The sequence below is a fragment of the Aspergillus novofumigatus genome, assembly GCF_002847465.1.
Source record: "Aspergillus novofumigatus IBT 16806 chromosome Unknown P174scaffold_2, whole genome shotgun sequence".
NCBI lineage: Eukaryota > Fungi > Ascomycota > Eurotiomycetes > Eurotiales > Aspergillaceae > Aspergillus > Aspergillus novofumigatus.
Window position 1 is genome coordinate 2,633,237 of NW_020194275.1, and position 20,687 is coordinate 2,653,923.

The 20,687-nt window shown below is 53.0% G+C and overlaps 10 protein-coding genes across 10 annotated transcripts; 5 read left to right on the forward strand and 5 right to left on the reverse strand.

Annotated features, from left to right (window-relative positions):
- Positions 1–1,031: 1,031 nt before the first annotated feature.
- On the forward strand, positions 1,032–2,275 carry P174DRAFT_457890 (alpha/beta hydrolase; the record flags this gene model as incomplete). Its single annotated transcript, XM_024829593.1, has 3 exons — positions 1,032–1,050; positions 1,466–1,527; positions 1,550–2,275. 3 exons carry the CDS (start codon positions 1,032–1,034, stop codon positions 2,273–2,275), a joined length of 807 nt encoding a protein of 268 aa, XP_024685793.1.
- P174DRAFT_384980 (uncharacterized protein) lies at positions 2,275–4,415 on the reverse strand. The gene is made up of 3 exons (XM_024823232.1): positions 4,008–4,415; positions 3,799–3,934; positions 2,275–3,740 (listed from the first exon to the last, which is right to left on the reverse strand). Exons 1-3 carry the CDS (start codon positions 4,378–4,380, stop codon positions 2,345–2,347), a joined length of 1,905 nt encoding a protein of 634 aa, XP_024685794.1. The 5' UTR covers positions 4,381–4,415; the 3' UTR covers positions 2,275–2,344.
- Positions 4,416–5,137: 722 nt separating this feature from the next.
- Positions 5,138–6,940, reverse strand: P174DRAFT_457892 (serine/threonine-protein phosphatase 2B catalytic subunit; the record flags this gene model as incomplete). The annotated part of the gene is made up of 4 exons (XM_024829594.1): positions 5,138–6,045; positions 6,101–6,362; positions 6,417–6,748; positions 6,823–6,940. The coding sequence occupies 4 exons, from the start codon at positions 6,938–6,940 to the stop codon at positions 5,138–5,140; spliced, it is 1,620 nt and encodes a 539-aa protein (XP_024685795.1).
- Positions 6,941–7,545: 605 nt separating this feature from the next.
- Positions 7,546–8,907, forward strand: P174DRAFT_448859 (uncharacterized protein). Its single transcript, XM_024828792.1, has 2 exons — positions 7,546–7,893; positions 7,956–8,907. The coding sequence occupies exons 1-2, from the start codon at positions 7,878–7,880 to the stop codon at positions 8,477–8,479; spliced, it is 540 nt and encodes a 179-aa protein (XP_024685796.1). The 5' UTR covers positions 7,546–7,877; the 3' UTR covers positions 8,480–8,907.
- A 257-nt stretch (positions 8,908–9,164) lies between these two features.
- Positions 9,165–10,467, forward strand: P174DRAFT_439010 (uncharacterized protein). The gene is made up of 3 exons (XM_024826679.1): positions 9,165–9,564; positions 9,620–9,643; positions 9,735–10,467. The coding sequence occupies exons 1-3, from the start codon at positions 9,248–9,250 to the stop codon at positions 10,264–10,266; spliced, it is 873 nt and encodes a 290-aa protein (XP_024685797.1). The 5' UTR covers positions 9,165–9,247; the 3' UTR covers positions 10,267–10,467.
- A 119-nt stretch (positions 10,468–10,586) lies between these two features.
- P174DRAFT_384989 (uncharacterized protein) lies at positions 10,587–13,146 on the reverse strand (the record flags this gene model as incomplete). The annotated part of the gene is made up of 1 exon (XM_024823233.1): positions 10,587–13,146. The coding sequence occupies one exon, from the start codon at positions 13,144–13,146 to the stop codon at positions 10,591–10,593; it is 2,556 nt and encodes an 851-aa protein (XP_024685798.1). The 3' UTR covers positions 10,587–10,590.
- Positions 13,147–14,749: 1,603 nt separating this feature from the next.
- Positions 14,750–15,760, forward strand: P174DRAFT_418179 (putative carbonyl reductase; the record flags this gene model as incomplete). The annotated part of the gene is made up of 3 exons (XM_024824666.1): positions 14,750–15,002; positions 15,075–15,458; positions 15,513–15,760. 3 exons carry the CDS (start codon positions 14,750–14,752, stop codon positions 15,758–15,760), a joined length of 885 nt encoding a protein of 294 aa, XP_024685799.1.
- Positions 15,761–16,172: 412 nt separating this feature from the next.
- Positions 16,173–16,623, reverse strand: P174DRAFT_457897 (uncharacterized protein; the record flags this gene model as incomplete). The annotated part of the gene is given in 2 exon segments (XM_024829595.1): positions 16,173–16,434; positions 16,454–16,623. The coding sequence occupies 2 exon segments, from the start codon at positions 16,621–16,623 to the stop codon at positions 16,173–16,175; spliced, it is 432 nt and encodes a 143-aa protein (XP_024685800.1).
- A 1,219-nt stretch (positions 16,624–17,842) lies between these two features.
- P174DRAFT_332592 (uncharacterized protein) lies at positions 17,843–18,628 on the forward strand (the record flags this gene model as incomplete). The annotated part of the gene is made up of 2 exons (XM_024821668.1): positions 17,843–18,434; positions 18,543–18,628. Coding segments are annotated over 2 exons (678 nt in total), but the record flags the coding sequence as incomplete, so codon positions are not given.
- A 141-nt stretch (positions 18,629–18,769) lies between these two features.
- Positions 18,770–20,500, reverse strand: P174DRAFT_384996 (putative clock controled protein (Ccg-8); the record flags this gene model as incomplete). Its single annotated transcript, XM_024823234.1, has 1 exon — positions 18,770–20,500. One exon carries the CDS (start codon positions 20,498–20,500, stop codon positions 18,770–18,772), a length of 1,731 nt encoding a protein of 576 aa, XP_024685802.1.
- Positions 20,501–20,687: the final 187 nt, after the last annotated feature.

Below are 20,687 nucleotides of genomic sequence, written 5' to 3' on the forward strand. Positions count from 1 at the left end.
TAACTGGTTTGCATAGTCTTCCAGCAGCTTAGGCGTCACTGGCAAGTAATGATCCCGCATCCAGATCATCCACTGTATTATGGCTTCCTCCTGATGCCCCTCAAGTGCTTTATTAACTGGTTTCCGAGCTGTACGAGGCTGCCTGCCCTTTTTGACGCGGTCACGTAGTGTTGAAATCGGAACGCCATATTCACGCGCAATCTTGGAGATATTTGGTTTTTCTTGGGCCTGAGCAGCTTCGCAGGCCCTAAGGAGGTCAGATTCATTATATTTAGAGGATTTCGGCATATTGTGTGGCTGGAATAGCTTCAAGAGCTCAAAATATCGAAAATTCGTGATTACGATGGGGCTCACCCACAGCGGGAAGCGGTGTGGGTGGGCTAGAGGTAGTCACGGATACGGCCGTTGGTCGTACAGCCGTACGAACGCGTGCTTACGGACCGTTGCCTACTTTGCTATGCCCCACAAAGTCCATGTGCAGTCCGTTGAAATAACTCCATCAGAAGAGATGTATGCGTCCCGTCACTAGCAAGAGGGTGGAGTGCATCTCTTGATTCTGACTCTTCGTACGAAATGCCACTACGGAGTATTTACTGGGTGCTCTCCACCTAATACCTCCATAATAGGACTGACCGTCAATAGTCCACTAGGAGAAGCTTCGTTGCATCATGCATCTGCACTCCAAGTGGCGGTGTAGCACCATCAGGTCCTAAGCAGCGTGGCTGAAACTGGATGGACTCAATGGAGCCAACTCGATGAAAGTGAGACACGAGCTAGATATGTTGTAGTGTCTACGGCCCAAGTAGGATGAAGCGGTGTCCTCCTCATCGTCCAACCATCCAACGTTGTCCTTGGCTCTGTAGAGGTGCTACTGTGATACTTTGTAGTTGTTACTAAAGTACCCAAGCCAAGGAACAGTATCGTCTCAGGAAATGACTCGAGCCTGAAAGGTCAGGTCTTTTGACCCTCTTTCGTGCATATCTTTCTCTCGATTTTCCAGCTTGTCTCACGATAGTGGCCGCTGGATCAAGATGAGGTGCAAGACTGAGGGTACTCCGTACAGGGTTCTCTTATCGGAGCTTGCATCTGAAGCTTCAGCTTGAATCTCTTGACGAAGAACTGAAAATTGATTCCAGAAATTTCAGGCAGATATAGCGTTCGTGATGGCCTGATTCATAAGGCAGCAACTGAGGTTGAGCTTAGGACGTTCTCCATCACCGGCGTCATATCTGAATCTTGCTCCTCTCGACAACTGCTGCTTACTGCATGAACCACAGACAATGGGACTCTTAATCTGAAGTGCAAGGAAATCTCTACCATGCTATTAATCATCTTAACATCCAATTGAGGACATAGCTCAACTCCCACCCACCTGCCCCCACACCGATAAAGCTCACTCACAGCTACCTATCACTGAAACAACACCTCACCAACAAACCATTACATACCTACCTATTTCCTCAAGCACAACCGAAACATGACATCCAAAAAACCCCCTCGCCAACCGACTTCCCCTCCCACCTCACAGTAACCATCACCCCTCCCAAAGCCCACCCGCGCAACCCACCCCGCACCACCAAACATCCTCCTCCTCCTACACGGCCTCGGCGACACAGCCGCAGCATTCACCTCCTTCGCGCAGTCCCTCAACCTCCCCGAAACAACCATTGTGACGATCCAAGCGCCCAACCCCCTCCCCTTCGACCTGGGCGGTTTCCACTGGGGCGACGACGTCTCCTTCGACTCGGCGACAGGCACGCTAGACATGGACGCCGGGTTTAAGCGCGCGACGACTCTGCTGGTCGACGAGGTCATCCGCGGCGTGCTGGTGCGGAAATGCGGGTATCGGCCGCGGGAGATTCTGGTCCTGGGGTTCGGGCAAGGCGGGATGGCTGCGTTGGTCGCTGCGAGGGAGATGAACGAGCATAAAGCGCAGGGTGCGGGTGCGAGTGCTGGTGGCGGTGGTGGTGCGGAGGATACATCTCTGTCCGGGGTGATTTCTATTGGGGCGCCGTATCCCTTATCTGGGAGTACGGTGGGGGCGAAGAGTCGGACGCCCGTGCTGCTGGTGGGTGGGCGGGAGCCGACGGCTGTGAGCGATGGGGCTATACGGCGGACGAAGCAGGTCTTTGAGTTTGTGGAGGTGCATCAGTACGCGCGCAAAGGGGATGGGATGCCGCGGAACCGGGAGGAGATGATGCCGGTCATGCAGTTCTTTGCGCGAAGGTTGCGCAGTTGGCAGGGTGTACCTGAGGGGAGTGTGGAGATTACATGAATGATAGAAAACAGTAGAAATGGTATTGTACAGTACGTTGATCTAGAGATTGGCGTCTAATAAGGTGCGTTAATCTAGCTCTTCAAGAGCTTTCCTGGCTTGGTCAATGCTTTGACGGGCTGTGTTGGCTGGCGAGTCTTCTTCAACACGTTTTCCTCCCTCCTGCGCAATTGTACGCAGATGCTGCTCTGTCTCTCGCAGAGCCGTTCGGCCATCCTCCCGGACTTCTTCCTCCCAGAAGTTTCTGGCGGCATCCCACTTCTTTTGCTGTCGCCGCAGAGAGTAGATCAATCCCACTGCGGCCATTGTGCCTGTCTCGTAGATGGATGCAGTGGGGAGCGAGACGTACGTCAATGCGGACAGCGCGGTCGTCAGCGTCGTAGTCGATAAGCTGAAGAGCACGAGTCGTTGTGCCAAAGCCTGCAACGACGGCACGGTTGTGTCTAGAAGCTTTGCCCGGCTGTTGGTAATCTGCATCGGCCAGGGCTCCGCTGATTCCGTTGGCTTTGTCGGAGTCTCAGTACTATTCGAGTCGTCTCTCGCAGGCTCAGCGGGCACATCTTCGGTTACAATCTGCGGTGCCTCAAGCACGCCAGCCTGCTCGAATTTGCCCGCAGTCCAAATCACCTCCTTCTCCGCTCGGCAGAGATACTTCTTTTCCAGAATCTCAGACGTGATCATGCCAATGTCGTCCACTCGCCAGAACAACTTCCACCATGCGAGGCCTTTCCACGGCTTGCTGGCGAATCCTTCCTCTAGCGAACTCTGTAGCTCGGTGTGAGCCCTTTCCGCCCATGACGATACAAGTCGGACCAGTTGCTCGCGGACCTGGTCAGGGACAGACTCGATCTCTTGCTCCAGAATCCTCCTGTTTTCCTCCGTAAGCACACTCGTCTCCGCGGAATCGATCAGTGCCTCAATCAGAGTCTTCAGGGAGGGATCCAACACTCCTGCTCCTGTCCGCAAGGATGACAGCCAATCCACAACCGGCTGCACACCACTCTGATGCCACCCCCGCTCGTACAGCGACGCGTTCTGCACGGATTCGCGAAATTTAGCCAAGGCGACATCAGCTTTGTCGAGGTCCACAAAGCTTATGCGATCGCTAGCTGATTCCGTGGCAGCGCCAGGGAGCGCGATAGCGCCGTAGACCAACCGCGCTTGTTTCTTCAGGTCCGATCGAGCAACCAAGCCGCTGTATGCGAGTAGCCCATCTACGCCCCTGCCACACACGATACTCCTGTGGACTGGGTACCGCACTGCATTGTGCCGGCCGGACTGCGAGATGGGTATCGTCACCGTAGGCACGAGGAATGTATCCGCGGAAAGTTGGGCGGGTGAGAAGTCCGTCTCCGCGCCGAGCGTAGAGACCAGAATTTCAATATTGCCTCTCTTCAAGATCGACGAGGGCACCGAGATCGTAGGTAGGAGGTCATTAGGGATCGTCTCGGATACTTCTCCGTATCTGTCAAGCTGTTAGCGTCTCACTTCCACGAGGCAGCGAGGGCAGCGAGGCTTAATACCGGATCAGCAAGCCCCGCGACATATCCGCATCCTCAGAATCTAATATATCCTCCCAGGGTTCACGAGGACCCAAGGGATCAGCAAGCAGCAGACGAACGAGTCTGCGGGCAGCGGTCGCGTCATTTAAACCGAGGACTGTAGACGAAGCCATCGGTTAGCCACTGTTCCAATCTCTCTCAATACCTTCCACATATCAACAAGAACTAACCAGCTACCCGGATAAGCGGGACTTCCGACTCCAATCCACGCAACGCAAGCTGTAATCGGCTGATATTCACCTGTTCCGGCGCGGCATCCCTGACCCGATTCAAGGCTTCATACAGCTCCCTGAACCGTTCTGGCACGTTCCTCCGAGCGCTGACCAAAGACGGCGTCGCAAGTTGACGGCGGCACACATTCGCCGAGGGTATCGAAGGCGATGACGGGATGTGTTTCTGGTCTAGTCGCCGAGTGACATTGCCGCGGGGACGCGTTGTCAGGCTTCGTCTCCAGATTGAGCAGGATGGGCAGTAGAAGATCAATCCATTGTCCGAGGGCCACGATAGGCTCTTCGAAATCGAGCTGCGGAGTTTGGGAGGCATTGACTCGACGCGAATGGTTTGCTGGTGAGCATTTGGAGAGGGGAGAGTGAACCGAAGCAAGTCTTCCGTTCCGCAACACGGGAATTATGGAATTGTCTTGGCGGGATGGCAGTTGACCAACAGAGTAGAACAACATGCGTTCCACGAAACCCGTCCTTTTGTAGCCGGGGGTATTTTCGTGGCCTCTCATAATGAAAATTGCCGATACATATTTACAAATCGCTCTACGTCTACCAGAAATGTCATCCCAGTGAAAGAGTGGAAAGCATTGGTTGTATAGACAACCGTACAACCAAAGAACCAACAATAGCCGCTACCATATACATATAGCGCAAAGAAAACCATGGTGTATCAATTCATCAGCTCGTGTAGTCGAGGCGTCACGGACGCGTCGAGAATTCTGTGCAGAAATTACAGCTATGTCCCGGTCGCCAGAGCCGCAGTCATCGCTCGTCACATTCAACCAGAACGCATGACAGGTTGAATGCAAAGGGGAGCAATTTGTAACCTTGTTTCCCTGCGCCCTCGCTGGATTCTGGGTGTTCAAAACCTAGGGCCTTCGATACAAGCACCGGCAAGCATTGAGCCCCACCGGACGGATACTCTGCCGGCAATAAAAACACGACATGGACGTGACCTAACCAATTCAGGCTTCCCGAGTCTCCCGGGGGCATCCCTTTGCCGACGAGACCTGCCAGAGCCGGCCGACCTGTGCTTTATTAGGCGACGAATTTTCTTTGTCAGAAGAAGGGTTGACTTACATGCTAATCCTCCGGGCGACATTAGCCAAGCCGGTGTCATTCTCTGCCTCCTGTTGCGCACGCTCGAGGGCAGCCCGTCTTTCCTCTTCGCTTCTCTTGATGACCTCCTCGTGAGACGGTGGAAGACGCTCGTTCTGCAAGTCAACCTTGCGAGCATCCTCAAAGTTTGTAATGGCCTGTTTGATTCCTTCAGCGCCAAGCATCAGAGTACCGGCAGGGAGACGGCCACCAGCAGCCGTCTTGAGTTCAGTAACCCTCTCAGACTCCTCCCGCAACACTTGAAAGACACGCGAGAGACGTCCGATGGCAAGAATCTTGTTCTTGATCGCCCGCCTTTTGAATTCGGTGCTCTCCACGTCCATCGGGAGCGGAGGAGAAGGAGCGGAAGGCGACACGGATGTAGGAGTCTCGTCTTCGAGCTCCTCCTTGGAGCAGGTATTGAGGATGGCGATGAGCATATCGGTGATCTTCTCACCGACGAAAGGAAGCGACCACGTAAACACGTCCATGAAGTTTGGCAACCAGTATGGGTGAGGCGTGCAGTTGAACTGTCGGATATTCATGACGTTGTTCTCGTACTTCAGAACGGCAGCCTTGTTGTTGTAGACGTCCAAGTAGTTGGGAGCACTGAAGATAGTCATCACACTTGGGAATCCGGTCGTGCGAGTCTTTCGGTACATGCGATATCCAGCGTCCTGCGCCTCATGTGCTCGAATGATCGACAACAGGTTGTTCTTTTCAAGGAAAGCGCAAGCCGCGGGGTACGAGAAGAAGTAAGAGCAGCCTCGAACACTGTTGTGAACAAAGTAATCTCCTGTCTTTTCTTGTCCGAACTCTTCCAGCGGATCAGCCCAGAGGATATCGCACATCAAACCGTGAGTCGGGGCTCTCTGAAACGATCGATCTGTAGACTCCACATTAGAGAAAGAACAAAAAGAAACATGTGAACAGCTTTGAACATACCGACTTGATATCTTCGAGAGTGTGAAGTTCAGGACTCAGACCACCATGTATACACAGGAATTGTTTGTTCATCACCGCCGCCAGCGGCAACGAGCAGAACGACTCAATGCAGGCCTCATAGATACGCTCGCTGTATTTATGCTTGCATTCCAGCTTGAAGGTGAAGTAATCCGTGAGATGTCTGCATTCATGGTTGCCTCGGAGCAGCCAAAGGGTATTTGGGTACCAGATCTTCAGGGCCCAGAGATATAAAACGCACTAGCCGATATCAGCTTCACCGACCTTCAAGTTTCCCAAGTAGTCATCTCTCACCTCAATGCTGAAATAACCTCTGTCAACGTAATCACCCAGGAAAAGATACCTCGTCTCGGACGGATCGCCACCGACTTCGAAAAGTTTCATCAAGTCATAGTATTGACCGTGAACGTCGCCACAGACTGTGATCGGCGCATCCATCTCTAGCAGATTAGGTTCAGATCTCAATATCTGAGTTCCGGCATGTATAATCCATAGCGCCTGTTCCTCCGTAAGACGACCTTCCCGATAGAAATGTTGTTTGAGGAACTGGAGGTTGGGCTTCGAAGGGTCTTCAGGAGACCAAAACATCTCATCCGTTGGAGTACTTAAAGCCGGCGCTTGCACCTCTGAAACCGCAAAATTGTTAGAGACAGCGACTGTTTAAATCGAGACGCAGCAAAGTCTCAATATTAGGCCATACCTTTAATCACTCGTTCCATCGTGGAAACCTGAGTGCCATCCTCCATGGTGTGTAGCGTGAAGTCGATCTCCGGGACCGGCCTCTTGTCCCTCACCGCGCGCGCCAGTGCTTGATCCATCTTGGGCAGTGTAAACTAAGAAATAATACGACTTGAAAGAAGCAAGTCTGCGGAAGATTTTCGGTGCGCAAGTGGACGGATCAAGGGGAAGGGGCAAGCTGGTTGCGCGGAGGCAAGCTTGTGGTGGGGTTAAAGCACAGCGGGATTTTACACACGAGACGAAGGCCGGATCGGGGAACTGCCTTGACGTCGGTGATCAAAGAGATCAATCGTCCGGTGGATGATGGATTTTTTCAGTAAAGGAAGAAGGGGCAAAGGGCTGAAAAGAAAAGTGTCGATATTGACCAGAAATTGTGGATATGAAACCTTAGGACTCTAAGGATACAGCCAAGTGTATTGCCTTTTCCTAAAATAGTGTAAGCTGAGGTGACCGTGGGTCGCGTGGCGGAAAAGAGATAAACTTGATAAATGGAGAAGACTAGATATATATGAACGGAAAAGCAATTCAGTAATTGCTCGTCAGCAATGCAAGATTATTGTGATGGGCTGAGAGAACCAGGCAAAAGATGGAGGGCAGGTCTTTTCTAAGGTCTTTGACCAGGCTGAGGAGGCTCTAGTATGGTCTGGGTCAGGGATTGCCAATACAAGATAGATTATCGACCTACCCGGACTCGTCTGACGAAGTGAAGCTGGATTTCGCTTGGATTTACGGGTTCTAATTGATCTTAAATGGTTGCCATTGGCGGGTGCTGCGATCAGATACGTAAGTTTATATGTCTCATTCATCCATCATCGGCCTCGCTTGCATCAACGCAAGGAGACGAAGATTCCTTGAGGCAAATACTACGTACTGGAATCGTCCCTGAAGTGCGGGGATATCCGTCCGTCGGTTCATCCTCTTGCCTTTCCCCACGCCCACATTATTCTGGCCCTCTAGACTCCAACCCGTCTTCGTCTCCGTCTCGTTCCCCTTCTAGAGAACTGGATTACAACAGCCATGTATGAATCATTCCGTATGTGTCAATGATCCTTTTGCGAATTAGCCATTAGTAGTGCTGATGATCCTCCTGCACAGGTCCTCATCCGCTCCTCGCCCAAGTCCCCTTGACAGTCTCCCCGTTCATCAATCTCCCTACGTCGGTCACTCTTCCCTACACCTACAAATCTGTTCCATCAACTCTGCCTCCATCTGTTACCGTTGATCCCAGTAATCCGGACATCAAAGCCCGTTATGTGGTCTCTCCAAGCGGCGAGCATGCGGCTCGCCCAGAAGAGATCCTGGCTTCTTGCAAGTCGCTGGAGGAACATCTGAACAGGACGCGAATCGAGGCCGAGAACGCGATCAAGAAATGGGAGGAGGCGATATCGCAACGAGAGCTTGCGGAAAAGAGGCGTGTTGCCCCGGGTTGGCTGGATCGAGATGAGAAATTGCTTCAGCCTATCAGTTCGGCGCCAGCTCAGTCGTCAAAGAATCAGTCAAACCATAGCTTACTGGACAGCTCATCCGGCAATCAGAGTTCCTCCGGTTTTCCAGCCATGGTACCTCGTGATGAGGGCGAAGAGTTGGATCGCGCTTTTGGAGGGTTGGATGTGAAATAGGCAGCGGTGCTATGCCAGACATGGCATCAGAACCTGAATTCCTGCGCTGCTCCTAGCACAGACACATCTGTTCGACAGAGCGCATTTCAGACTTCCCAGTGCGGACAAAGTCTTTTACCAAGAGTGCACCTTGTCCCCCCGAAGCGCCTCATCGACTGCTGGAACTAGACTGACTGGCTGACACGAAATATGGACTGTTAAATCCGGCTGCTTCGGCTGCGTTACAACATTCCAAACCAGCAGATTGATGTTGAAGCAGGCTTGAAGGTCCACAAACCCCGATTAGCCTGACTCGAGCAGCAAATCTCTCTCACTACCCCCGATCGACCCTATGGTCTCGGTTGAGTGAGCTGCACTTGACTAGGTGATTATGCTGTGCACGCTTCAAAACGCGCATGTATGTTAAATTAGGTCCCAATGAGCCGGATGTACATTTGGATGCGCACCTGGCGCTTCCCGACTTACTCAATTATATACAATCTCTTGGATGTGATACACCCCTCACATGGTATTCCTAAAAGATAAAGGTTCAATCTATCATGACTCCTCAGACTCGTCGTATGCCATATTTTATCCTTATCTTTCTTGTAGAAGCTCAAGTGCGACGCCTGACGTATCTGGGAAGAGCTCACCGTCCGCGGTGGCCCTAGCTCCCGCCCGCCCCCTCCAGATAACAATCACCGACCAACTTTATCTTCTGATAAATTTCGTTCAACCACGCAGCAAGTGTATACACCTGCAAGTCTTTCTACACCTTACCAAATTGAAATGGAGCCTCTTCGATCAGCCCCCGAGGCGTCCTCATTCGTTCTCCTAGCCGACCACCAATCGCGCACGCCCGTGTCGTTCCACTCCGGCCCTCCAGTCCTCCACTACCACAGCAAGCAGTGCAAGCTGGTCATCCTCGAACGCGACCTCCTCTCCACACCAGCCCTCAATGCGATCCGCGGCTCGACCTCAACAGCAAACGGATCTAGCAACCATACTTCCACCGCTATCGCGAGCGACAATGCCGCCGCCGACGGAGAAGAAGGACAAGAGAACGAGCTCGTCGTAGACGGCGTAGATGTCTGGGTGACATCGGAGTGAGTCTGCCATCATCCAGTCCATTAAAAGCTCTCATACTGACTCAATCAACAGTAAATTCCTCCTCTACGCCCCGCCGTTGCCGCCGGCGTCTCAATCCCCTACCCCTCCATCTCCCTCCACGCCATCCAGCGCCTGCGCCTCCCCGGCAGCCCCGCCGAAGTCCAAGGCCTATACATGCAGATCGCGACCCCGCCGCCCCAGGGACCAACACCGAAGACGACGAGGAGGAAAGCATCACGCTGACCATCGTCCCGCCAACGGGGGCGGAGTACGCCGGCGGCGCGGCTACCGCTCCCGGCGAGGATGCGATGGACGACCAAGCCGAGAAGCCGGAGGAGACGCCGGTGCAGATGATGTATGCGGCTGTATCGGCGTGTTCGAATCTCCATCCCGATCCGATGGAGGAGGACGACGAGGAAGGAGACGGTGAGGGGGATTCGCTCATGCAGTCTGGTTTCGTGACGATGGGGAGCGCGGATGGGGGCCTGCCGCCGCCTATGGATGGTAGTTCGGGATGGATCACGGCGGAGAATATGCACGAGTATTTTGATGAGGAGGGGAATTGGATTGGTGGGGGTGAGGAGCCGTCGCTGCCTCTTGGGCCTGGGGCAGGAACTGTGAGGCAGCGCGAGGGTGAGGGCGCGGAGGGTGATGGGCAGGGCGAGGATGAGGAGGCGAAGTGGAGGAGGACAGATTAGGGTGTTGCTATTGTGTGAGATGGATTGTTTGAGAGAATGCAAGGCTAACTCTCTTGCAATATATGTCTGGGGTTGGCAAAAGTATTCGTGGTTCTACTGGTGCTATTTTGACTATGGGAAATATCTAACGAGGAAGATGACGAAAAGACACTATGCTACACGATTGGATCAATTCAAGCTGCACCTATCTGTCTAACACGCGGATATTATGCAGTCCGCAGGGATGCCTAGAAGCTATCAAGCAAGGAAAAAAAAACCCAAGAACCCGCCGAATGAATGGCCCTGTAAACTCCGTAAGCTGCTAACCAAGCAAAGCAGATCCGACTATTCTTTCAAGAAACCGTCTCCATCGTATAAACTCCCAGGAGTTGCAGCGCCAATTCCTAATCCTATTGTCTTCCCAGTAGGCGTCATGATGCCTTTTTTGGGTGCTTTTTGACTTGACTTGTGTGGCGTCCTGTCATCCGTCGTTGTTTGCTGACAGCCTTCTGGAACGAATTTCTTTAGGCATGATCCAGAATCATTGGATTGGGTTGGCGGAGCTATACGCTGAGCTTTTCGTTCTGTATCGTTATCTTCCCAGATGGTGACCATATTGCCGTTGCAGGTGCTCGGCGTTCTGTGCACGTCGCATGAGAGATCCTCTTGGCCTTGCTGCTCCAGAGACGTGCTGTCTAGAACGGCAGCGCTGCTTTCGTCATGTGGCAAGGGATCCGTGGCAGTAGCAACATCTTTGCTACTACCGCAAGGCCTCAAAGATAGAGGGCGATTACTTGAGGAGGGTTGTTGTATTGACAGAGTGTCGTTCTCCTCGAGTGGAACCGCAGAGCGAGGACTATTGTTGTACACCATCTTAATTGGCAGTGTGCGTGGCCCCTTGACTGCCGAACGACGCGGACTGGTTTGCGGTGATGCATTCTCGCGGGATGTCGGCGAGCTCGCATGGATGGGAAGCAGCCAGAGGGGAGCATTCTTCTCGGGAGACGGTGTCTGTGAAAGAGAACCATCGTTGCTAGACGGTAGAGATGTCATGATTTCTGGTAGAGTCTTGTCGCTCCCCGCAGGGCTCAGGAAATCGTCACCTGAGTCAGCTCTGCTATGCTTTCTTTTCTTCGTTGGGCTTCCGTCAGGAGTAGAGAAGACATCCGTGACCCGTGGCCGGGGTCTTTGGAAGTCGTACGAGTTATTTCTGTTCGCGGAGAAGGTGACAACACTCGAATTCATCGAGGGAATACCGTAGCTGGTCGGACGCGGAGCTTGAGCTTCTGGTCTGCGCACGCTCAGGTCTTCCAACTCCTCGGGCTCCTCAGCCATTGGCGAGAACGCAGGACGCCCAAAGGTGATGGGAGGGTGGATCGAAATTCGGACGCAGTTCTGACGTCTGTGGCCTTTTCGGTGACCCTGGGTATTCTTCATGGCGGAGGTCAATGGTGGCTTAGGGGCATTTTCCGAGCGGACCTGTGTAGATATTTCTGGCACATAGAGACTGCTAACCCTCCTTGCGGGTGCTCGAGGGGGGTGAATTGAGACATGTGAGCTCGCCTGTCCGCCGTAGAAAGGATCTCCATCCGTACGCCTACTTGCGTACATGGAGTGCCGGTGCAACTGACTGAAGTAAGGCAGTAGCGAGCCGCTGTAGCCTGTTGCACTCAGATGCGGGGCCATGTTCGGATCCAGGTGCGGCATGGAGGTGACCTCCCTTCTGGACTGGTTGGAGCAAAGAGATTCACTCCTCCTAGGAGGAGGGCTGACGCGCTCTGTTTGGCTAGGACTACGTGCAGTTAAACTGCGGCGGGGCGACGTACGGTTTGGTTCCAACCTCAGAGAGTCACCAGCAGGCGATGTGGCAGGAAAGATGAATGGTGCAGGATATGCCGAGTTTGACGCTGCGAAACTTCGCCGCTCGAATTCCATGCGGCCGACATCATTGGCGCTGAAGGGTGTGAAAGTTGGGCAGGGTGGCAACGCTGGTGAAGTGAAATCACTCTCGATAGCAGTTGACGTCCTCCGACTGTCGTCCAAGATGGAGCTGTCCGCCGTCTCCAGACTCAGCGATGAGAACCGCATTGAATCATTCTTTGAAAGGCGGAATCGGTTTGGGGGATAAGCCGACGGCGGAGGCGGCACCGGCTGTTCTGGAATGGCACCGGCTGTCTGTGTCGTAATGCTTCCGCCTCGTACTCGAGTAAAAGGCAGTTCGAACCCTTCATGATGGTCTTCCATAACTGGGAAGAGGTTGCCCGAACGCTCTCTCCTATGCACCGAAGGCATCACCGCTGACAGTGGCCGGATCGATGGTTCGGCGAGACTTCGTTCTTCTTCCTTTTCCGGCGTTTGTCTGGGTGTCATCTCTGTCGGTAATTCTAGGGCACCTTCGACTGCCGAGACAGCTACAGGGTCTCTGGCTCTGTACCTGGGCCCTTTGTCACAGGGTCTCTCGGCTGCCTCTGCAAGTGGAGCAAGGGGACCTGGAGGCCGCGATTTGAGCAGACCTTTCAGCTGCCGGGTTGATTTTGATCGTGAAAGCGAACGGCCCAGCGAACGAGCCTTTTCAGCGAGTTGAGAAGAAGTTTCTGAGTCCACTGTGGAGTAAGTGAGGCTTTCCCGGCTAGCTAAAACGCCCCATTCAGTTGGCTTTCCGTATGGCAGTTGTCCGTATAGTCTCAGCGCAGAACCCTCTTCCCGAGACAGTGATGTCGCAGTGTCGGCTTCGAAGGCTCGTAACTGCCTAGCGTACCGGCCCTGACGGTCGCAGACTGCTTTTCGTGAACGACGCTCCCGACGGGCTTTTATCCAGACAAGTGTTCCCACCACCGCGGAAACGATGAAAAGAGCGGCGCACACAGCAGCCACCGCGATCACGGTGGCCAGCGCCGGCATCGTCAGTCGCGTCCGCCCCTTCCGTCAAGTGAGCAGACACTGATGCTGATCAAAGCTCAAGGCTGTCTGGACCTTTTCATCGCTTGTTTCAGTGACAGAAGCTGCTTAGATCGGTCTGGACCTGATGTCCTTGATTGAGTGGTGAAGCAGACCAACACCCCTGTGGGCGACAAATCCAGGAGGCAAAAGAAACAGATTCAGTACAGGAGGGAAATTGTGGCACACAGGGGGATTGTGCGTTTGTTAAGGGGAAATCAAGTTGAAGCAGAGGAATGTGTGGCCGCATAACGGCCGACGCGCGGAATGCTCGTCATTGTACAGGCTGACCTTCAACTTGTAGTCAGTGCATACGATAAGCACTTCATCTGTATTGGCTTGAGCAGTAAGAATCCAGATCATATCACGGTTAAATCTAACCACCTGTGTCATGTTCTAGTGGTCCTCCAGAGAGAAGAAGTGAGGTTGTGCTGGTTGTCAGGCAAAGTGTCCTGTCCATTATGCAGGGCACAATAAGGCCAACACGGACATTCTGAAGCCAGCATAACTCTTCGAGGTGATTGGATGACATGATCTTGTTAGGAATGATCATCTGTATGTTCCCATACTGTAGCCGCGTGTCGTCTCTCGACTGCGACAGTATGGCCAATGGAAAAAACTCGTTGTCTGGGAAAAAAGTATGAGCACTCGCAACACTGGTCAACTCGACAGTTATTTCAGTTCTGGTTATAGCCTGTCTACTATGAAACTGAAGATTCAGCAGGCCAAACATTCCATCCGGCGCGTCGTCGTTGCTTTGACTCTTATCAGTATCGGGGGCTCATACGTATCACGTGATTAGCGGCTGTCCTGAATCGGGGAACCCGACCTCCGATCAAGAAGTGCCGCAATCACGGGGAAAAGACCCACAGCATCTCCGTCTCCCCCTCAATCCTTCTGACCCTCTTGTATCTTCATTCTGACCTGTTCAGGAAACCAGCAGACAGGCATTCACTGCTGTGGCTGTGGAGTCCCTGATATCAGATCATGGAGCCTCCTTTTACTCCTGAATTGAAAGACTGACATCACAGGTTGAGAGATTTCCCTGAGAAAGCAATCCGGCGGATTATGTTCAGCCACCCGCATTAACGCCATGTCGGGCTGGCTGCTCTGGGGCCACCTATCGTCATTTGGGTTCAGTCGATCCACAATGCCAGACACTGCGCTGCCCTGGACCTGAGCCCCCGCTGAGCTGCTGGATAACCCCGTTAGTAGCTCCAATTACCAGGGACGTATAGACGTGTCTGGAGGGATAGGGATGCAGCTCGTCGGGTCTGTAAGCTCCGTGTTTGGATGCTGGAAGGTCCAGCGACGTGATTAATAACTTTTTTTCAAAAGACTTATCGTCAAGACGGAAGAGCAGCAGTGTTATCCTTGCTGAACCCCACCATCCTGTTACACCACTTGCTGCTAGTTTCATAGCTTGATGCTATCTCCATAGCTTCTGCCCCTCCTATATAAAAGACGGCTGCTCCTTTCTATTTCCTTCTTCATTTGTCCTCCTTTTCAGTAACGCTCTTTTTCAATAGATTGTAATTTATTCCCTTTCTAGTCGCCATCTTTCACAATGGCTTCCAACCCTGTCAACGAGAGAGGTGTTTTTGTCCACGACAACACATCTGCCCCCGAACATCCGAGCTTGATGCAGATGTTCTCCCTCAAGGGCAAGACCGCCATTGTCACGGGTGCTGCTTCTGGCATTGGTCTCGCCGTGGCTCAGGGTCTGGCTGAGGCAGGTGCCAACGTTGCCTTGTGGTGGGGCACCAACGCTAAGTGTCCTGAGCGAGCGGCTGAGATTGCTGCCAAGTATGGTGTACAGAGTGAGTACTTCTCAAAGCTTGACTTTATTCCCGGTCAAATAGATGAGCCAAGGAGAATCTAACTTCCCACAGCCAAGGCTTACCAGGTCGATGTCACAAATGCCAAGGCTGTCCAAGAGGCTGTTGATCAGACTGTGAAGGACTTCAACGGCCGTCTGGACGTCTTCATTGCTAACGCGGGTATCCCCTGGACCAAGGGACCCATGGTGGATGGGCCTCTGGACCACTACTCTAGTGTGGTTGACATTGACTTGAACGGTACCTTTTACTGCGCCAAGTACGCCGCTGCTCACTGGAGGAGACAGAAGGAGGAGGGAACCGACATCTACGGCAACAAGCTTTCCAACTTCACATATGGTAGCTTTGTGGCCACCGCCTCCATGAGTGGCCACATTGTGAACTTCCCGCAGATGCAGGCCGCCTACAACGCTACCAAGTCCGCCGTGATTCACCTTTGTAAGTTTTTGGCAGGCTGGATTGATATTCATGAACGTTGCTAATACAGTCCAGGCAAATCTCTTGCCGTGGAGTGGGTCAAGTTCGCCCGTGCCAACACCGTCTCTCCCGGCTACATCGCCACAGAGATCTCAAACTTTGTGCCCCAGGAGACCAAGAACATCTGGAAGGACAAGATCCCCATGGGTCGCGAAGGTCGTGCTGAAGAGCTAAAGGGTGCCTATCTTTATCTGGCTTCGGATGCTGCCAGCTACACCACCGGTGCTGACCTCATTGTCGACGGTGGTTATTGCGCACCATAATTTGGGTCAGATGGGGTTTTAGCGTTTCCTTACTTTTGGTGGCATGTGATGGGATAGAGTATATACATATAGACGAATGAACATGCATATATTTGTTTCAAGCGTTTCAGGCTAGCTGAGGGTATTTGCATTGACATAAAAATGAGTCGCATGTTGTTCGGATGTAGCCTCATTTTGCTCCAGAATCATTGAACCCTCGTCTATGAACACTATTGACCTGAGTCACATGAAGCCTCGCAGATTTAGGCCTGCAAGGACCCAGGGCTACTAATAGCATATCATTGAATCAGACCAACGCCGCGTGGCACTCCCACTCCAATCCATCTAACTATCCGCACTGGCATTAAGCGCGGTAGGGTTCCCTCAACATACACCGCCGCGTACAGCTCATGAGTCTCGAACACAGTTTTATTCACGCATGACCTAGCGCAGCCTCAACGCATCTAACGGCCCGATCCATGAAACGATCTATCGACGCAGTCAACCCTCGCTCATTGTCGATGCGATGCTGGAGATCTCCTTCCCACGTCGCTATTGGCGGAGAGGGCGGCTCGATGATGTGTTCGTGCAGTATGGAGGTCTGCGGATCAAAGTATCTGGCTAGAGGGTCGTCGTCGCTGGTAGCTTCCAAACTCGAGTCTGGATGAGTTGAGCTCATCTCGATCGCTTCCTCGCTGCAGGATTTGGAGTCACATGGTCAGCAAAGTCTTGTGAGAGGGCTTGGGTTTAATCCTCACATCCTGGCGACGGTCTCTTGGTTGTTTACTTGGACGTAGGCCCATCGCTGGCACCAGTGCCTTGGATGGCATAGTGAGAGGGTACGTGATATGGTCTTCCAGTGTAGACAGACCACAAAAATGCATGAGAGTAACAGGCAGATGGCTGGAAAGAGATTCACGGATACTGGTTCGGACATGATTTCTGGCTTCTGGCAGAGAAAGAGGAGTTCTTCAGAGTGAGTGAAAAGCTATGCTTGATTTGCATTCAGGAACTATAGCTTCTGAGGATATTCACTCGGCAGTAGCTTTTTGCTGATCTACTCATGTAACACTTCGACTGCGTGTATTCTTGATACCTGTGTCTTTGAATCCAGATGAGAGCAGCTGAATCTCCACCGTTCAGCAGCCTGAAACATGATTCTCAAAACAATGGTAGTTATCTAGCCTGTCTCCACGGTGCTACAATTACAAGACACCACATCCTTGCTAAGGAGTCTTTCATAGCGGTTATATATAGACCAAGCAACATACACAACATCAGACAATCCTATCAGTTTGAAACAATCACAAATGATTTTAAACTCCCCGTAGAGATTGGAACTACCTATTTATTCATCTTCCTAACAAATATACGCTCACCTTCTAACCTTCTCGCTAGACCCTAGACATCAGAACACAAGCAACCAACAGCCGCTCACCAGATACTTACTGTCTTTCAGTAAGAGAACTACCTAACATCTTCCAGTTTCATTAGAAACATCTTTCATCATATTTACCCATGAAACATGACTGCAGCGCGTAATATCTACAGGACAACCATTCGTCTGTGGTCTAGGGCCACGGGCATGTGACAGCATCAACCCCATCGATCAACTGACTTGCCCAAGACAAGAAACCAAGAATGTATACCGCAGTCTAAACTCATGACTACAGCAACAAGCCTGATTCGAATGATTTAAATCAAGTGATGGAGTCACATTTCTTGCGCACAAAGATAACGACATCATCGTTGTTTCTTGTAATTATATAATGCAGCATCAGCTGCATCGCATGCAAAATGGACCCGATCCTAAATCAACCACTGAAAGAATAGATCCTCAAATCAATATACATATACAGTGAGTGAATACTACTCAAAATGCCAGCGCCAGACCCCGAAGAACAAGAAATGGCAAGTCCACGCATCCAACCCAATAGGGATTGCAAAACTAACATACGGCAGAACTCTTCCCTCGACGAAGCCCTCCACTGCACAACCTGCAAAATCACACAGCTCCCCCGTGCATCCCTACTCACAGCCCTCGCCACAGGCCTCTACAATCCCCGCCGCGACCCGCCCTTCCTGCATCCGCAAACAGCAGAGATAGACGGCGTCTCCCCGCGAACAATACCCCCAGAGCCGAAGGTACCAGGATACCGAAGACTGATGACGCCGGCGCAGCACGAGAGCTACAGTGCTGCGCTGGGAGAACTGGCGCAGCGAGAAGCGGGCAGAGGGGAAGAAGGCGAAGGCGAAGGCGAAGCCGGGTCGATGTTCGCGCGGTACATGCTTGATTTCCATATCCATGTGCATTATCTCTCGCGGCGGGGGCTGTTGACGCTGTGTCGGGATGTGGAGGAGGTTCATGAGATGCGGCGGTGGAGGTGGAGGGTTGCGTTGGTGGATGATGTGCTTGCGGGTGCGAAGTATCAGTATCCAGGCAAGGGATGTGGAAAGAAGAGAGGGGTGCGGCCACCGAATGAGAATCCGCATCTGTCCATGTATCAGATGGCGCTGTGGAGGCGGAAGTGGATGGTGCGGCGGCAGCAGGTGGACGAGGTGCGGCTCAAGTGGGCGGCGATTGTCGAGGAGAGGCGAAGGCAAAGGGCCGCTGCGGCCAGGACGATCAAAGTGAGGTTGCACTGGTCGCGGGAGGGATATAAGACATTCATCCGTGAGGTCGAGGTCGAGGGTGGTACGTTTGATCAGCGGGAGATAACTTGAATAAGACGAGATTTTGACCAACATGCTGTCATTGAAACGCTTTTAGGAAACATTGCCCCTACGTACAGAGCATTTGCAGTCGACGCTGGTAAAAAAAAGACAGAACGGGACAGAGGAATGAATGACACCAGCTGCATGCTGGGCCCAGAAGAGACTGGAAAGGAGACTGTCCAGGAATCACGGCTGAGAAACCAAAACAAACGCCGAATCTTGCGTACCTTATATAACCAAACAAGCTATGCGGATATCAATCGACCAATGAAAACCAGATATACGGAAAGAAAATGTCTCGAATCGTCAAAAGTGTCACAAGAAGTCAAAAAGGAAGGTATACTGCAAAGGAAAGATCAAAGAGAGACGAGACGCAAGTAGTGTTCTGACACTAGCCACGGTAGTGAAACCGCTTCCAGGCACACTCTGTGTGCCAAGCGCACCCTGGACAGTACCTGCTGTAGCACAAATTCTCGGACAAGGCACAATGGCTTCAGTCAGCCCGTTACACCTTCTCCTCCGTCCCCCCATCGCGACATCCTGAGATTCCTCACGGATCGGCTGCTTGATATCAACCGGGTACTGGTCCGGACGGGACTCAGGCGGTTGCATACCATCTGGATGCTTGCTGTCCCTCTCTGGGCGCTTCTTGCCCAGTCTCTGGCACCAATGCTCAGCACTAACAAGGGTATCATTGACCACGCCGCTGACCTGCGCCATCATGTCCAAACCCTCCTGCGCCAGCACCAGAATACGGTGAGCGCCGAGCGTCGCGTCTGAGTTGGACGCCGGTGAGTCGGGAGGAGGGTTGGACGTCGAGGCGACCTGGAACCGGTGCGGCAGGGAAGTCAGATGGCGACGGACCAGGTGGCGCGCGTTCTCCGGTAGAGCTCCGCCGGCATACTTGGAGACGACATCGACGACCTGTTTCAAGGTCGAGAGGACATCCTCCTTGACGGCCTGGATACGCTGCGACAGCAACGAGGAGTCGCCCTCGCCGTTCTCCCGCCTGGCGCTATCCCATTCCTTGACCGCGCTCTGCAGAGCGATGATGGCCTTGCCCAGCCGGCCGTTGGCCCACCGAAGCCAGGTGAGGCAGTATTGCAAACTGCGCAGGGACTCCTCGCTCATGGCGACGCCCAGGCCGGACGTGGAGATCATCAGCCGGCTCTGCCAGGTGGCGGGGCTCTGGCGAGACGACGGCCGGCCCACCTCCTCATAGTTCGGCGACTTGTTGTCGTCATATGGCGGAAGAGGCTCGGAGTGCGACAGGTCCGAGGAGCTGCGCGTGCGCTGGGAGTCCATGGTGCCGTTGTCACCTGCGAGCCCCTTCTCCACGTCCACCTCTTGCGGCTGCTGCTTCTCCCCACTGACTTTCCGTCTCTTCTTCGCTGGGTCCGTGGAGTTGGATTCGCGTCGCTGTAGCGCCCAACGGAGACCGCTCTCCACACCGGTCTTGCGACCTACAGTTCCGACGGTGCTGGCAACGGGGGAGCCAATGTTGCGCTCAATAAACTCGGCGCCAGACTTGAAACGCGGCGAGTATGATTTGGACGAGGTATATGCGGACATAGACCCGTTGATCGCCGAGGAGATCAGCGGATGGGTAGAGGTAAGCAGGGACAGGAGGGGTTCAGGCTGGGGCTTGGAGTCGGACGGGGCATTGGAAGGATTGGTCTGCGTTGAAGTTCGAGGGGATGAATGTCCGTAATCTATGCAGCAATCAATCATCTTGTCAGCCTGCCATTGACAGCCAAGGGGCAAGGAGATATTACCCGCACGGAGCCCCTCAAGCGCCTGAGCTGCCTCTATATCATCCATGGAGAGAACACTGGTGGCCCGACGAGAGCGCTCGTCGGCCACGGAATGGTTATCGACATCCATCATGGAGGATGGAACATGCTGAAACGAGGAGAAAGCGGTAGCAGAAGCGGAGAAGGGAGAGGAGGCGGATGAAGAGGAGTGGGAGGAGGGCGTCTGCGATGTGGTGGTGGTAGTGGTAGTGGTAGCGGCGTCTCGGCCAGACGATACGAGACGGGCTTCCATGAGAATAGCGCTGTTTGCTGGTGTTATTTTTATGATTCCAATGGAGACTGGGGTATCCTGGATCAGAATTAGTTCCTAGATAGCCCTACTTGGATCCTCCGGAGTCGGTCCTCCGTATCAAGTTTGCAGCCAGCACAGTCACTCCAACTATGTATGTAGTGGACTGAACAAGCGGTGCCGTTCGTCC

Bases quoted from the DNA above. Each gene is read 5' to 3' on its own strand.
- P174DRAFT_439010 (XM_024826679.1), top strand. From the start codon at position 9,248: ATGGAGCCTCTTCGATCAGCCCCCGAGGCGTCCTCATTCGTTCTCCTA. The intron at 9,565-9,619 runs GTGAGTCTGCCA...CTCAATCAACAG, and splicing joins GATGTCTGGGTGACATCGGA to TAAATTCCTCCTCTACGCCC. The intron at 9,644-9,734 runs GTTGCCGCCGGC...CCGAAGTCCAAG, and splicing joins TTCCTCCTCTACGCCCCGCC to GCCTATACATGCAGATCGCG.
- P174DRAFT_384980 (XM_024823232.1), bottom strand. From the start codon at position 4,380: ATGCCTCCCAAACTCCGCAGCTCGATTTCGAAGAGCCTATCGTGGCCC. The intron at 3,935-4,007 runs GTTAGTTCTTGT...CTTCGTCTACAG, and splicing joins CCCGCTTATCCGGGTAGCTG to TCCTCGGTTTAAATGACGCG. The intron at 3,741-3,798 runs GTATTAAGCCTC...ACAGCTTGACAG, and splicing joins TCGCGGGGCTTGCTGATCCG to ATACGGAGAAGTATCCGAGA.